The sequence below is a fragment of the Arvicanthis niloticus genome, chromosome 1 (genome assembly GCF_011762505.2).
Source record: "Arvicanthis niloticus isolate mArvNil1 chromosome 1, mArvNil1.pat.X, whole genome shotgun sequence".
In the NCBI taxonomy this organism is placed as follows: domain Eukaryota; kingdom Metazoa; phylum Chordata; class Mammalia; order Rodentia; family Muridae; genus Arvicanthis; species Arvicanthis niloticus.
This window is the reverse complement of record NC_047658.1, coordinates 39,222,840-39,238,493: the sequence shown is the minus strand read 5'-3', so window position 1 is coordinate 39,238,493 and position 15,654 is coordinate 39,222,840. Positions and strand designations below refer to the sequence as shown.

Below are 15,654 nucleotides of genomic sequence, written 5' to 3'. Positions count from 1 at the left end.
TGAGAGATAGGTGAGCCTTAGACTGGTAACAGGAATAGAAATCTGCAGAAAAACAGCCATGATACAACCAACTGTGGGCAAAAGCAAGGTCCAGAACAGAGCAGTCTTGGGATGTAAAGATTACAGCTCAAAGAGAAGATGAGCAAGGGGATCCTGAGAAGGTCACAGGGCTAGCCATTCTTTGAAGGCCACACCGTTCTGGCAGTACCTAGGCAACTAGACAATGGTGTCAGGACATTAAGCCATCTCAGTCTGAATAGCATCAGCATGTCAGTATTTTCTTTCCCACACTATGTCCCTCTCCAGCAGGTCCTCCCTTGCAAGCTCTCCTCCCTCACCTAGTGAGTCACACCTACTCCACAGATCACTGTGTTCTTAGTCTCCAGCACAAGAGAGTGGATCTGGGTCCGGCAAATGCAAGGGAGCAAGGAACCTGCTGCCCGTGACTCACAAAGAACCAAAGGTGGCTCACCTGCCTCTGCCTCAGTTTTCTAACCTGAAATACTCCTGATCTGCTTAGGGTCTTGTCCTCAAAGATCCCTGTGTGTGCCACTCACTCACTTCTCCACTGATGGAGAAGGGACTCAAGCGGTAAGGCCACCATATAAGAGGCAAGTTGGTGGTTGTTGCCAACAAAAATGACACATCACCTCAAACAACTCACAGTGTTTCTTTCATGGAGCCTACAAATCAAAGAGATTTACATTTTAAATGTGGACTCCCCCTGCCTCAGGGGAAATATAGCTTGAGGGCCAGGCCTGTTACTGAATAACTGAGTCAACTTGGATCACCCCATTTCTCTGAACTCTCATTTGCACACCTGCTAGTGGGGCTAATCCTATGATTGCAAAGACCTTTTTGCAGGACTGAGGGTGATTCCCTCTGCAGACAGACCTGGACACACTGATGTGCTGGATGAGTGTTACCGTAATGATAGCTGACTGTTCTAACCTACTGGATATGGGGAAGTCAGCTGTAAGTTTAGTTAAACACTAAGCTTAGACACTATGTTTAGCAAGATTCTCACAGGCTGGGAATGGATAACTGACTTTACATTCTTCTTACAATATGGGACCCTACAGAATGGATATGAAGTCAAAAATCTGCAATCAAGTCCTGGAGAGACTGTATGTCATGGTGTAATGCATTTGCCAGCACTCCTGACAGTGGCCTTGCGGGGAGGAGGGGGAGGTGCCCAGACCTCTCCACCCCAGTACACTGGAGTAGACTGTAAGGTCAGGGCATAATACAGGAACCAAGGCTGTGGAAACCTGACTGCTATTTCTACTTCTTCCTAGCTATACAACCTAGCATAAGTGGTATGCCCTAAGTTTTAACTGATCAATCTGTAAGATGTGTACAGTAGTATCTATTTTGTAAGATGTGGGTTGGGATTAAATGATGCCATCTGTCTAAATCACTTAGTGTAATTCCTGCCATGTACGCATCCTTGGGGATCTAGCTCAGTCGTAGCATTTGATTGCATGTAATAAGTGCCCAATAAACTGTAGGTAGCAGTACTGTGGTCTCTTCCACCTCTCCTTGACAGTGGCACAGTGCCCTTCCAATGCACAAAGACCAGACATCATCTGCGGTCTCCAGGGTAACCCAATCTGTGTTTAGGTCAACCATAGCAAGTCTTGCTGGGTGACAACTTTTTGAATGACACAACAGTCACATGCTATCAGTGCAAGAAGATATTTTATATCAAAGAAATTGTCTTGGGCAGTATCACCAAATGTATCCTTTCTAAAACAAAAAGAGACCTGGGGGGAGAATGTGGAGACACACCTTGATCAGGCAGGAAGTAGAACAATCTGTTGTCAGACCCAGATATACAGGAAGCTGAGTCATTTTCAGGGACAGGATTACTAAAGTGCTCTGATGAAGTAAGTCCCCAGTTTTGATATTTTAAACATGGGCTTATGCAATACTTCAAGGCAGGGTTTCCTGCTGTACACCCTGCTGTCCCTGCAGAGCGAAGGGCCCTGTGTAAAGGACCAAGATGGCAGATGCTAATTATCTTTGGGTGAGGGTGATGTGTTGGGTGTGAAGTCATGGGGTGGGGGGGGGGGGAGGCAAGAAAAAGAGTGGGTGCAAATGCATAGTCTCAACTGCTCTCTCCTTGGTCTGCTAAATCATTAGGAAAGTTAAAGAATGGAAAACTCTGGGGTTTTTGTTTTTGTTGTTATTGGTGGTGGGTTTTTTTTTTTTTTCTGGCCTTAACCTCTGGCACTGGGCTCAGAGGCTCAGCTTCTGCTGGGACAGCTGTTCTTTTGTGTAACAGGCTTAGGAGCTGCCATTTGCCTGCTTGTCTCCTTTGATGAGGCAGCTATTGCCTCAGTCAGTGGCCCCAGCCATTGGGTGTTCTTTGTCAAGTGGAAGTAAGAAGGTGTGGTTAGAAAGAGCTCCTTTTCCTGATCTAGCTTTAATGCGGAAAAACTACTTAGGGAAGAGAAAAGTGTAACGCTCTGATTTCCAGAAGGTCCGGGCAGGAGGGACAGAACATAAATTTTAGGTTGATCTAAAAAGCCTGGAATCTATATAGATGATGTGTTTCCTTGCTCAATACACTTGGACAAGGTCAAGTCTATTGCTTTAAATTTAGAGAGACTTTGCTTACAGAGGTGCACGGTGGGGGAGGGAGGTTGTATGGAAACAAAAACCTGGGTATTCTGTCTAAGAAAAATCTATTACTCAGAAATAAACGTTTCTCTAGGTTGCCAGAATTTCCACATACACATGTATTTTAAAAAGGGAATCCTTTAACTTTATCAACATGCATTTATATAATGACTGTTTTATCTTTCTGGGGTCTGCCTTACTAATGAAAGTCAGCTGGTACGAATAGGAGACAATGTTGAGCTGACAACGAGGATTCCCAGCTCAGCACGTCTTGCACATTACCCAGGCCCCTTCCCCAATGGGATGCTGTCATTACCGCAATCCCCCACCCCCGTGCAGTACCGATTTGGAGTCTAGATGGCCCCATGTTCTCTCTTCACCATTTATTGTTTTGGACTGAGGGTACGTAGCTCATAGAGAACACATATGCTTAGCATGTGCAAGGACCTTGGTTTCATCCACAGCATTCAAAAGAATAAACTAAAAGTGCTTCTTTAAACAAATTCTTGAGGCTGGAGACGTGGCTAGTGTTTAAGAGTACTTGCTCTCATAGAAAAACTCAATTCCGTTCCCAACATCCACACCAGGTAGCACACAACTAGCAATGGATCCAATACCCTTTTCTGGCCTCAGTGGACCCCCCCCCACACACACACACACAGGAACACACATATGCGTGCAAATAAAAATAAATAAACTGAGTATTCTTGAACTATTTTTCTGCCAGAATATAAAGTTGGCAGAAGTGAAGCTACAAATGACTACTGTCAGCTCTGCAGAGAAGGGGCCCGTGTGAGATCTTTCTAGGTCTGGTCTCTCTCCCCAAAATGACGTCTTCTCATACTCCCAGGGAGGAGAAGTAGAAAGGAGTGTGCACACATACTGGGTACCAAGCAGGAAACAAGTAAACATTTATTTCCCAAGTAATTGGGAAGAAGCACAGGGATGGGCTAAAGGCTTTAAACTGGCATTGACACTCTGGCCTTGAGCTGTCTATTATATTTTTATTTTATTTTTATTAATATTATATGTCTGTAATATTTGTGGTGGGTCTGCTTAGGTATCAGCAACTCCAGAAGTCTCAGAAACTCTGGACATCAAAGATTTATCTGTTCAGGCAGTGCTCCAAATCCTCAGACTTTCTGATAATCCAGCTAAACCACTTCCCAGAGAAAGCTCCTTGTAGGTCATCAGGAAGTCCATATTCACTGTGTGGCTTACCTGTGCCTCCTAGACCCTCACCAGCATCTAACTCCTCACCATTTACCCTCTGTACCACCAGAAAGCAGGCAGGGGAAACAGCAGGCAGTGGGCTAGGTGCAGGCCCCTTCTGTCTGCATTTCTTACTGCCCTCTTAGAGGCTGGTTATCCTTGGACTGTAGGAGGTGAGATCAAGCCTGTGTTTCTGGGATAGAAGGCGGAGGAGAAAGTACAAGGCAAGATTCAGCTGTCTACTGCCATCCAAACCAGTTTTACAGCTGAGAATCTGAGCAATTAATAAACGCCCTTTCTACAGACTAGAGAAGACCAGTAAATAGTAATGCGTGTACAACACGTCACAAGTACCAGTTCTCCACAGTGCCCAAGCACTGCAAACTCCAGTAATCATTATTCCTACCGCAAAGGAGAAAACAAAGCTCGGAGAGCAGACAAGTGCCAACCCAAGCTTAGAATGCCAAATCAAGATATGACCTCTTTGTGGATGACCTCATTCTGCTTTCCATCAAACTGATCTGCATCGAGTTACACTGCATAAAGGATTTTTTTTTTTGCTTCTGTTTAACTGTTTTTGGTTCTTGCTTTTGTTTTGCTTCTGTGACAGCATCTCATGATGTAGCTCATACTACCCAGAAACTCACGATCCTCCTGCTTTAAGCTCACATGTGCTGGGATTCCAGGCCTGCATCATCATGGCCAGTGCAAAAAGATCAGTTTTTATTATTGCTTTTATGATGTTTGAAGTAAGTGGTTTTGAACGATCTTGACGCCTTAAAAACTGAAAGTGAGAAGAAGCCTACTAGGCACACAAAGCCCTTCCTGCCCTGAGTGCATGACGTTATAATGGAGTACTGCTGTTAGCTGGGGGGGGGGGGGGGCTCATAGCAGTCCAACATCTACCCAACACTGCCCTTCGGGAAAGATCTACAGAACTGCACAGAGCATTAGAGTGTAGTTGCAAGACCCAAGTATCCCTCCTCCTGAGGCTGTGAAAAAAGCAAGGCTAATATAATCAACTTTGAGCTACAGATGTAACTTCCCAAGATTACATCCAAATAGACACAACAGGGTGAAATAAAGATGTAAATGACTATAATTACCTTGAGGATATGTGATAACGTTCTATCAAGGTACTTAAGGTGTGTGTGTGTGTGTGTATATATATATATATTTGGTTTTTTGAGACAGGGTTTCTCTGTGTAGCCCTGGCTGTCCTGGAGCTCACTCTGTAGACCAGGCTGGCCTTGAACTCAGAAATCCGCCTGCCTCTGCCTGTGCTGAGATTAAAGCTGGGATTAAAGGCGTGTGCCACCACCGCCCGGCTGTGTGCATATTTTAGATGCCCTGTTTAAATTCACAGAAGCAGAAAAGGAGAAATGTAATATGTTATGTTATACAAAATAAGCATAAACTGCCTTCCAGCTTTAAAATTTTAAGTCAGAGTTCCAAACTGATTTGATGTGAGCCAACATTTAAGACTTGAGGATTTTCACAGAAACCCAGAAATGCAGACTCATTTGAAAAGTTAGATCTGGCAACAGTCATCTGGAGTGACAGGCCTTAAATAGGGCACCCTTTCCTAAGTTGCTGTGTGGCTGATTCGATACCTGCACACGTTTCCAAGGCATCTAAGACCGTGGAGCCTTAACCTGTTGGGATTTCTCACTGTGGACTATGTCTTCAAAGTCAGGTGACTTGAGTAACGGGGTCCCACACAAGCAGGCACAACAGTGAATGTTTGGGAATAGTATTGGGCTTTCAAGGACTGGTTCTTGGCCTGGGCTCTACAGGTCAGTTGCAGGCAGACAATTTAGAACTATGCTTTTCTCTAATCTAGATCAACTAGACCAGGGTTTCTGGCTGTGTAGTCCCAGTATCATCTGGGTAAGTTCTGTGAAGCACTCGGAGATAGTAGTATTGCCAACATCCTGTGGTTCCCTCTGTGCCCCATCCCACCCTATCCTGTTGTCCTCATCTGTCCCCTCCCAACTCCCAGTCCCACAGGTTAATGCTGCCTGTGCTGAACCTGCTAACAACAGAATCACCCCAAATCTATATTTTGGTGCTTAGATTCTTCATTCAGCCGTGAAGACTGAGCTGTCCCCATGTGTCTTCAGGTGCAACAGTTGGCCCATTTTCACTGGTGTTCCCTACTTCACTATGTGACTTTATTGTAAGCTGTCTTCCCACACTATCATTGGTACAAATTGGGGCTGTTCTGAGTTGGGGCTGTAACAATATCAGTGCCTACAAATATTCTTGGATATTTCCTTAGCTATGCATATGTAGACATGCCTATAGGACTTATACCTTGTAGTAGAAATGCCAGGGCACAAACTGTTATCACATTGAGGTCCAATAGATATATCTAAACAAAAAATGTACCCAAAGGTGTCTACTTATACTGCCATTGGAGCATATCAGAGCTCGGCAGCCCTGTGTTGGACTTTTAGACGAAAGACTTTCTGCAGAGTGTACAGGACTACAATGTTGTGGTTTTCATCTCCAGTACCCAATAGCTGACAGTGCTGAGAGTGCCCAAGTTCTTAGCCATGCAGCTGTCCTTCTGTCCTTTGTCCTTCTGTCCTTCTAAGCACCTGTTTGGATCACTTGCTCATTTTCTGTTGTGTTGGCCTTTCAAAACTGATTTGCTTAAGGGGCAGGTCAGTATGAGTGAAGCTGTCACAATGCAGTCTTGTATGCTGACTGAAAATCAATCCCAGTGTTTTTTTTACTTGTTTGCATGCCTTGGGCATGGGTCTGCTAGCTGTATATAGGCACATGCCTCCTTGGACATAGGCCTGTTAGCTGGGTAGAAGGTACATGCTTCCTTTCCCTCTGCACCTTGGCTTCTCCTCTCAGTGGTATGCCTCACAAGCCTCAGCTTCTTTATTCTAATACACCACACTCTATAGTTTTCTTTTAATCATGTAATTTTGTATCTCATTTAAAAAACCACTGCCCATGCCTAGGTCATAAACATGTTCTACTTTTGTTATAGAGAACAATGCTGTTCAGTAAAAGATAAAAATGGAAGTCACATGTGGTTTTACATATCTTTAAAAAGTAAAATAAATTGAAATTTATTTGAACTTATTTATTGGGTTATTTTATATAACCCAATATATCAAAAATATTATTCCAATGTGCAACCAATATAAAAGTATCAATAAAATGTTATCCATTCACCATTATTTGTCTTTACTAGTAGTGTGGGTATGTACTATGTGTGTGTGATCATTCTGAGGATTGTTTGTGGATGGCAGAGGACAATGCTCAGGACCTGGTTCTCTTCTTCCACCTTGAGTGGCAGGTAGCAATCTCAGGTCAATAGGCCTGTTCAGAAATTGTTTCTAATCCCTCAGCCATCTTGCCAGCCCCATGTTTTCTCTATAGTGAGTTTATAAAATCTGCTCTCTGCTCTGTGCTTTTAAAAAAAAAAAAAATTGGGCTAGCCTCTTTGTCAGATGTATGTAAGTCTAGAAGTTATTCTGCCACATGTTGACCAATATATAGACCTGAATACATTTTAAGGCAGCAATCTTTCTTTCCACACAGATGTTCAAACAGCTCCCAATTTGCTATGGGGCTGAGATCAGAGATCCAATATCCACAGATTTCCCTGTGATCACCAGGCCACTCAACTGGCATGCTACACCCCTTCTTTAAAGGTCCCCAGTTGATTTCTTGTTCACATTCAATGTTAAGAACCATTTCCATGCTGAGCAACTTTATAAAGTGGAAAAGAAGGTGACAGTTGAAATGAGTGTATCAAGCATCTCTTTATGATATTATTTCAGAAAAGTGTGTGTGTGTGTGTGTGTGTGTGTGTGTGTCTGTGTGTCTGTGTGTCTGTGTGTAGAGGCAGTGGTTAACTAAGTACCACTTGCTTGAAAAAGTATTTCTAATTCTCAGTAATGGTTAAAACCATCTGGAAGTGACTGCAATCGCATATCCTATGAACCAAACATCTGCCTGTCATTCTTCAGTCATCATTTGCTAGAGCTACAACGTTTTGTTCTCACAGAGTTCAGGGACCAGAATTCCACTGGAAGCAGATTGTTCCTGGAAAGCATCCAGGCAAAGCCAGTTGTAGTTCATGGAGCAGGGGGAGCTCATTAGGAGACCCTATAACTTTGACCCAAAGTAGAACATGGCAAGGATCCTATAACGTGCACAACATTACAGATGAGCATAATTTAAGTTCTCTTTGCATCAGCATATTTTATGTTTTTATAACTTTATTCCCAGGTCAAACAAGAAAACAAACTTTGAAGAGAAGAAATTGAAGCCAATTTAGATATCAAGCTCAAGTAATCTTCATTATTGAAATTGAAAAAAAAAAAAACTGCCCTAGAATTTTTTTTGCTTGAATCTTGAAATGATTAGTTTACTGCTAGCCTGTGTCAGGCTCCATCTAATCAACAAGTTTTTATTGACTGTCCAATAAAATAAGCCTGACAAAGGAATCAAAATGAGACAGATCAGAGTTGTTCCAGCAGACAAGCACCCTGCGGAGAAATACATGGTTTATCACAGGAATGCTCCTCATAAAATACTTCATTGTAGAATGTGGATACAGTAAGCAATCATCTCACATCCCTGAGCACAATGGTTGTTCTTTTCAAATGACCTAAGTGGCCCTGCTTGTGAATTTTATATTGTTCCCATCACTGAGAAAACGAGCCTGTCTTTAGGGTTCCTTTTCCAATGGTACACATCCACACAAGTTATGTTTGCATATCAATATTGTGCACAGAAATTTGAGAATTTGGGTTTAAAAATCTTGGCTGGTGGTAATGATTTGTTTGTTTGTTTATTCTAATTCCTAGATTTCAGCAGGTCGAGGCAGGAAGATTTACAATAAACACCAGGCCTGGGCTACATAGTGATGGCAATATCAACCTTAGATACACGGTGAGTCCATCTCAGAAAAGGGGTGTGTGTGTGTGTGTGTGTGTGTGTGTGTGTGTGTGTGTGTATGTGTGTGTCTGTATGTGTGTGTGTCTCTGTGTGTGTATATGTGTGTGTGTATGTGTCTGTACGTGTGTCTGTGTGTGTGTCTGTGTGTCTGTGTGTGTGTGTCTGTGTATATAATTCAGAAGTAGGTGCATAGTTCAGAGGCCAGTCCTTGAGTTTGAGTTCCATCGTTGAAAAACGGGGGAAATGCGAGGAGAGGGAAGATGAGCAAATGAATGTAGGGAACAGTAAAAGGAAAGCCTTCCATAAGTCGGAACCATTACTCACACACCAGCACAGAGCTCTCTCCACAGACGCTCAGCAGTAATGCCAGTGAGAAGACGGAAATGAAGGGCTGTCAGACTAAACCCAAAGCCCTCAGCTTTACATCTGAGAAGCATGGAGGCCCAGACAAAACCATTTTAATTCTCATGCTTAGGAAAGGTAAAATTTGTTTGACAGTCAACCAAGCCACGTTCTCGTCTTCCCACAGCTGTATTATATTAATCACTGGACTTTCTCGGGCTTTCAGGTGTGATAAAAACTCTAGAGAATATGCCCTGGTCAGTGAGTCTGCCATCAGCAGGAAGCCCCATGGAGAACATTGGCCGTTATAGTTCTGTATGAGGTCAAAGAGTCTTAATTTCTCCACTCCCTTGCTAGTTGAGAGTTTTTTGTATAAGCATCCTTTACTTACTTTTATTAGGTTTTTGCTTTGCTTAAGGCATTTAACATTTCAGCTCTGAGGGCAAGTCTTAAGGTGACTAGTAGGGCAGGAAAATGACAACTGATGTTTGTGCTGGGTTTAAGGAAAGAAGCCTCACTCTTACACAAGTCTTGGTTCATGTGGTCCATTGGCTAGCCTGTCTAGAACTACACAACAATCTCTAGGCTTATCCAGGTTCCTTGAAGTGAATAAACCACACACTTGGGCTGTGTGAGGGCGATGTAGAAGGTACACATGGTATGGAGGTTTTTCAAGGAGATGGGAGAATAGCAAAGTGTCAGACTGTAAGGACATTTCCCTCTATTCCTCCCTCTGTCTTTTGACACAATACCTGATGCAGCTCCTCAGGATTAAGAGTTAGGAACAGACTGCCAAAAGTCCCATTCTTTAAAACATATTACATTCAGTCACTCGTGTGTGTGTGTGTGTGTGTGTGTGTGTGTGTGTGTGAGTGTTTAATACACACACACACACACACACACCCTTGTGCATCTGTGGGGGATCACAGGACAAATTGCAGGAGATCATGTGGTGGGTCTCTAGGGCAAACTCAGATGATCATAGTATGGCAGCAGGTACCTTTACTGGTCGTCTTGCTGGACCCAAATTCCTGTTCTTTATGTGTCCTGATCCACCCAAATACTCAAATTAATTTGAATCTAGTCTTCTTGCTTGTGAATGTCTTAATCACTCTTGTCTACAGTCCATCCATCTTTTCTCATATGTATTGTATGTACATATATGTGTGTGTCTATATGTATGCACATATATAATGTATGTGTGTGTGTATGTATGTATGTATGTATGTATGTATGTATGTATGTTTGTACTATATGGGTTGGTCTCTTCACATTGCCTCCCTCGGCTACAGTGAATTTGGGGGAGCCTAAGGCTAGTGTGTGGGAGCTGCAGGCACCCTCTTGCCACATGTCTGCCCAATTCTAGTAGTACCTCTGCAATGGCTGTGGGAAAACTTGCATCAGAAATCTGTATGTGTGTTAGGTATGTGTATAAAAACATCTCTCTCCTGGTCTGTCACTTTGCAATGATGAACACAGCAAATTGACACTTAGAAGAAAGACCTTCTATTTCTGTTTCTCCCTGGGTTTTACTGTGCTTTGGGGATGTTTTACAATACAGCATTCACTTATGCATTGCTTTTCTTTGAGGCAGTCTCAAGGATGGATCAGTTCCACCAAGAAGGATTTCAGTAACTACAAAGTAACATTCAAAAAGTTCCTATACTACCAAAAAGCAGTCTGCCCCAGACAGTCAGCTCCATGAGGGCAGGGTTTGTCTACCCTGCCACTGGTCATCCTCCTGGGCCTGAACACACTGAAAGCATTCAAAAAAAACCCAAACAAACAAAAAAACACCACACAGAGAAATAAGTACTATTTATCAAAAGCCACCATTGCCATGTCATGGGGCACGCACTTACTGTCTTGCCTTTCTACTCATTGTAACACCCAGCCTGACATGACAGACATTCAGATTGTATGCTTACAGATGAGGAAATCATTGAAGAATCTCATTGGCCTGGCTAGGCCACAGTGAGCAGGAAACAGTGACTCACATTCAAATCTTTCTTATGTATATTCTGTCCAGCACACCACACCTTCACCCCAATCTATAACAAACTATAGCTTGATATTTGATTGTTTTTTTTTAAAATAAGGTACCAAGTTGGAATGTTTGGCACAAAATATGAAGGGATTCTTCACAGCAAAGAAAACTACTGGTCTAATGAGCAGGAATTCTAAATGACCAGAGCAAATCTTTGCAAGCTATATTTATGACATTGCTAATGTCTAGAATACATAAAGAACTGAAAAAAATCAAATACCACAAAAATGGGCCAATTATAAATGCATTACAGAATTGAGCATACAGTTCTTAACAGAAGAAATACAAATGGCCAATAAATATTTCTTGGAAGCAATTATAATCCTCATCCAGAAGGGTAATGAAAATTAAAACCACTTTGAGATTCCATCTTACCGAGGCCAACATGGTTACCTCTGGGAAGACAAATGACAACAAATGCTGGCGAGTACTGGGAAGGAGAGACACTTTCAGTTGGCACAATGTGACCTGGTGCGGCAGTATGGAAACCAGAGTGGAGCTTTCCCAAAAGCTACAATTAGAACTACCATATGAGCCAGCTCTACTCTCCTGGGCATCGACCGGAAGGACTCTCTATCTACCATGGAGACACTTGTACATCCTTGTGGATTGCTGCTCTATTCACAACAGCCAGGAAGTGCAAGCAGCCACAACTTCACAATATGTGAAAAGATAACAAAAAGTATGATGCACAGAAACAACAGATTTAGCTGTAAATAAAAAAAAAAAATGAAAGTAAGAAATTCTCAGAGGGCTGGAAAGACAGCCCCATGGTAAGGAGGACACCCTGCTCTGGCACAGGAGCCAAGTTCATTTTCAGCACCTATGTCAGGTGGACCACAGCCACCTGTAACTTCACCTCTAGGCAATCTGATACCCCCTTCTGGACTCCACGGGTACCTACAGCTACATTCATATAACCTCCAGCCACCCCCCCCCCACACACACACACACAATTAGAAAGTAAACACATAATTAAAAAAAAGAAACATACAGACAATGGATAAAAACAGATAATATTACATTAAGTGAGGTGACCTAATCTCATGTTCCCTCAGAGGTACAGCCTGGCTTCAGTTCTTATTTACATAGGATTATTTATAGGGGTGTGGACAGAGGGGTCATGGAGAGGAAAAGACTAAAGGTAGAGGAAGGACAGTAGAACATATGTGATGTGAAAGGGGATGGCAGAATTCCTGAGGGCAGGAAGGGACAGTGGGGAGGGTGGGAGTAGAAAGAGACAGTGGGGAAAGGGAGAACAAGAAGGGACAGTGGGGAGGGTGGGGCAGGAAGGGACAGTGGGGAGGGTGGGAGCAGAAAAAGACAGTGGGGAGAGGGAGGACAAGAAGGGACAGTGGGGAAGGTGGGGCAGGAAGAGACAGTGGGGAGGGTGGGGACAGGAAGGGACAGTGGGGAGGGTAGGGCAGGAAGGGACAGTGGGGAGAGGGAGGACAAGAAGGTACAGTGGGGAGGGTGGGGCAGGAAGGGACAGTGGGGAGGGTGGGAGCAGAAAAAGACAGTGGGGAGAGGGAGGACAAGAAGGGACAGTGGGGAAGGTGGGGCAGGAAGAGACAGTGGGGAGGGTGGGGACAGGAAGGGACAGTGGGGAGGGTGGGAGCAGAAAGAGACAGTGGGGAGGGTAGGGCAGGAAGGGACCGTGGGGAGGGTGGGGACAGGAAGGGACAGTGGGGAGGGTGGGAGCAGAAAGAGACAGTGGGGAGAGGGAGGACAAGAAGGGACAGTGGGGAGGGTAGGGCAGGAAGGGACCGTGGGGAGGGTGGGGACAGGAAGGGACAGTGGGGAGGGTGGGAGCAGAAAGAGACAGTGGGGAGGGTAGGGCAGGAAGGGACAGTGGGGAGGGTGGGAGCAGAAAGAGACAGTGGGGAGAGGGAGGACAAGAAGGGACAGTGGGGAGGGTAGGGCAGGAAGGGACCGTGGGGAGGGGGAGGACAAGAAGGGACAGTGGGGAGGGTAGGGCAGGAAGGGACCATGGGGAGGGGGAGGACAAGAAGGGACAGTGGGGAGGGTGGGGCAGGAAGAGACAGTGGGGAGGGTGGGGACAGGAAGGGACAGTGGGGAGGGTGGGAGCAGGAAATGGAAGAGAGGATCCAACAAAAATTAAGTAAACATAAAAATACCGTAAGGAAAACTTTTACTTTTCATGCTGTTTAATTTTTATTTTTAACAATTCCAAGTTAGAATGTCCAAATGTCACCGTGGGCTTTGGAAATTTCTCTCTATGTTAAGAGCATTGGAAGACTAATACAATGAGGAATGAAAGAGGTGAGACCCTGCATTTTGGTATAGAAAGGGCAGCAAAGCGCCCTCTCTCTCACTGCAGTTAAGCTTTTTAAGGAAGATTTGTTTGTTTGTTTGTATATTTTATGTACATTGGTGTTTTGCCTGCATGTATGTCTGTGTGAGGGTGTTAGATCCCCTAGACCTGAAGTTACAAATGGTTGTGAGGTGCCATGTGGGTGCTGGGAATTGAACACAGGTCCTCTGGAGAAGCAGCCAGTGCTCTTAACCCTTGAGCCATCTCTCCAGCCCCCAAACTAAACTTTCTCCTGTAGAAGGTGCAGGTTACTAGTCCCATCTCCCTGAATTCCATGGGAAACACACTTACACACAGCAGGGACTGAACAATGAATAGAAATTGTAGCCAATACAACTAACCAACATTTAAAACAATTAACTATCAATAATAAATTTAGACATTACGAAGAATTCTTTTCAAAACTATGTTAATCGATTTGATTGGTATTTCACAAATCTTTTATACAGTTATTATCCATATATGTGCCCATTGTCTCCTTAAAGTATTTTTCTTTTGGCCAGCAATCCTATGGATGAAATTAGAATTGAAATTTCCCCTTGAGGTAAAAAACAAAACAGGCTTATAGGAGGATTATGAGGTAAGAGAGTTAGATGTTTAGATCTCAGGCCTGATAGAGAGCACGTAAGGGGGTGCGGCCCAGGGGTACACCACTTACTTGGCTTACATAAGGGCAAGACAGAGAGACAGAGAGGGACACACAGAGAGAGCCAAAGAGGGAGAGACAGAGACAGAAGAGGACACTGAACAACAGGGGCTAATGAATAAATTAATATTCATCATCTAGAGAGTCCCAAAGGGTTTTTTCCCTAGAGCTGTGTCATTTTCCAGGAATTGATAATTTTTTTTTTATAAGAACTTCTTTTCTAAGACTTTGTTCAATTTAGGAAATATAAAGTTTTGTTTTGTTGCATGAGGCTAGTTGCTTTAACCAATCAGCTACTTTCTTTGGAACATGACAGGAGTATTCCATCCCTAAAGATAGTACTAACTTAGAAAAGTTTGTCACTGAGGTGAGGAAGCCCTGCCTGCTCTAAGCTGAAGGGGCTGGGACAGGGTCTGAAGTGGATCTGACAGGTCACACAGCCGGCACAGAGGCCACACTGCTCATGTCATCTGGAGTCAGGTTTTTCTAATAACCCAAACCCAGCTTTGTGTGAGTTCAATGCCTAACCCACTCTCGGAATCCCTTTAATGAATCAGCTGCAACTCAGCTAACAGCAAGGTGAGCTAGCCAGGAGCAGAAGCCCGGACATTTCCTCTCTACTGCAAGGCACTGCTCAAATCAAAGCCTTCAGGCAGGAGGCTCCAAACCCCTCTTTCTGAATCTTCCCCCACGACATCATGAAAAACCAAGCAGTTTCATTCTTTCTGTCTCTCAGCTTCCTACCCCCCCCACCTTCCCACCCCCCACACAAACACAGAGTCAAGGAACTTTGTATGGAAGTTCCCTAATCCCATCCCAGAGCTGACACCTACCTCCTTCCCAAAGCGCCAGTCTGCACAAGGTACTCCTCGCCTGTGAGGAGCAACTGGAGAGGCTTCCTGTTCCAGTTTTGTTCTCATGAGCAACACACCTCATCTATACGTAAGCCCTGAAATTCTTGCAGAGACCCACCCTCGGAAAGTTGCAAGTCAAGATTTCTGACTGAGGGCAGATAGTCACGTGAGTCAAAGCTACTGGATGGCACCTTCAGGTTCTTCCAGATGGGATGTCGCTTCCTGTTTCACCACTGGGAGAAGTAAAAAACTGGAGTCTTGTCCGACGCTGACTGACAAACGCACCCATTGCCTCACCAGCACGCTGAGGGCACACAGGCATTAACTCTGCCTCAGAATGAGAAGGCTTTGCTGCTTACACTAAAGGAAAGTGACTTCGATGGCTGGCCATAGAGCAAAGAGAAATACTGTGGACGGGATGTAATTTGCTGTGAGCAGGTTTGACAACTACAGTATACTCTAGTACCTGCAAATCCTGGCAGGGCATTCAGCTAACTAAACCATCATTACTACCACTACCACTACAGCCGAAGTCTCATCCATGAAGGAACTTTAGATGTTTCTCTGCTTGTTTACCAGTGATGGGGCAAAATCTATTTAAAGAAAAAAAAAAATACAGCAACCTAAATAAATGAATAAAATAGTCTGACAACATTTTTAAGAA

At 44.0% G+C, this 15,654-nt stretch overlaps 1 protein-coding gene across 1 annotated transcript in view; it reads right to left on the bottom strand.

The window, feature by feature from the left end:
* Positions 1 to 15,072, bottom strand: part of Cers3 (ceramide synthase 3) — a 78,354-nt gene extending 63,282 nt beyond the window's left edge. The window contains 2 exon segments of the mRNA XM_034506834.2: positions 14,970 to 15,045; positions 15,048 to 15,072. Coding sequence (XP_034362725.2) covers positions 14,970 to 15,045; positions 15,048 to 15,072 — 101 coding nt within the window.
* Positions 15,073 to 15,654: the final 582 nt, after the last annotated feature.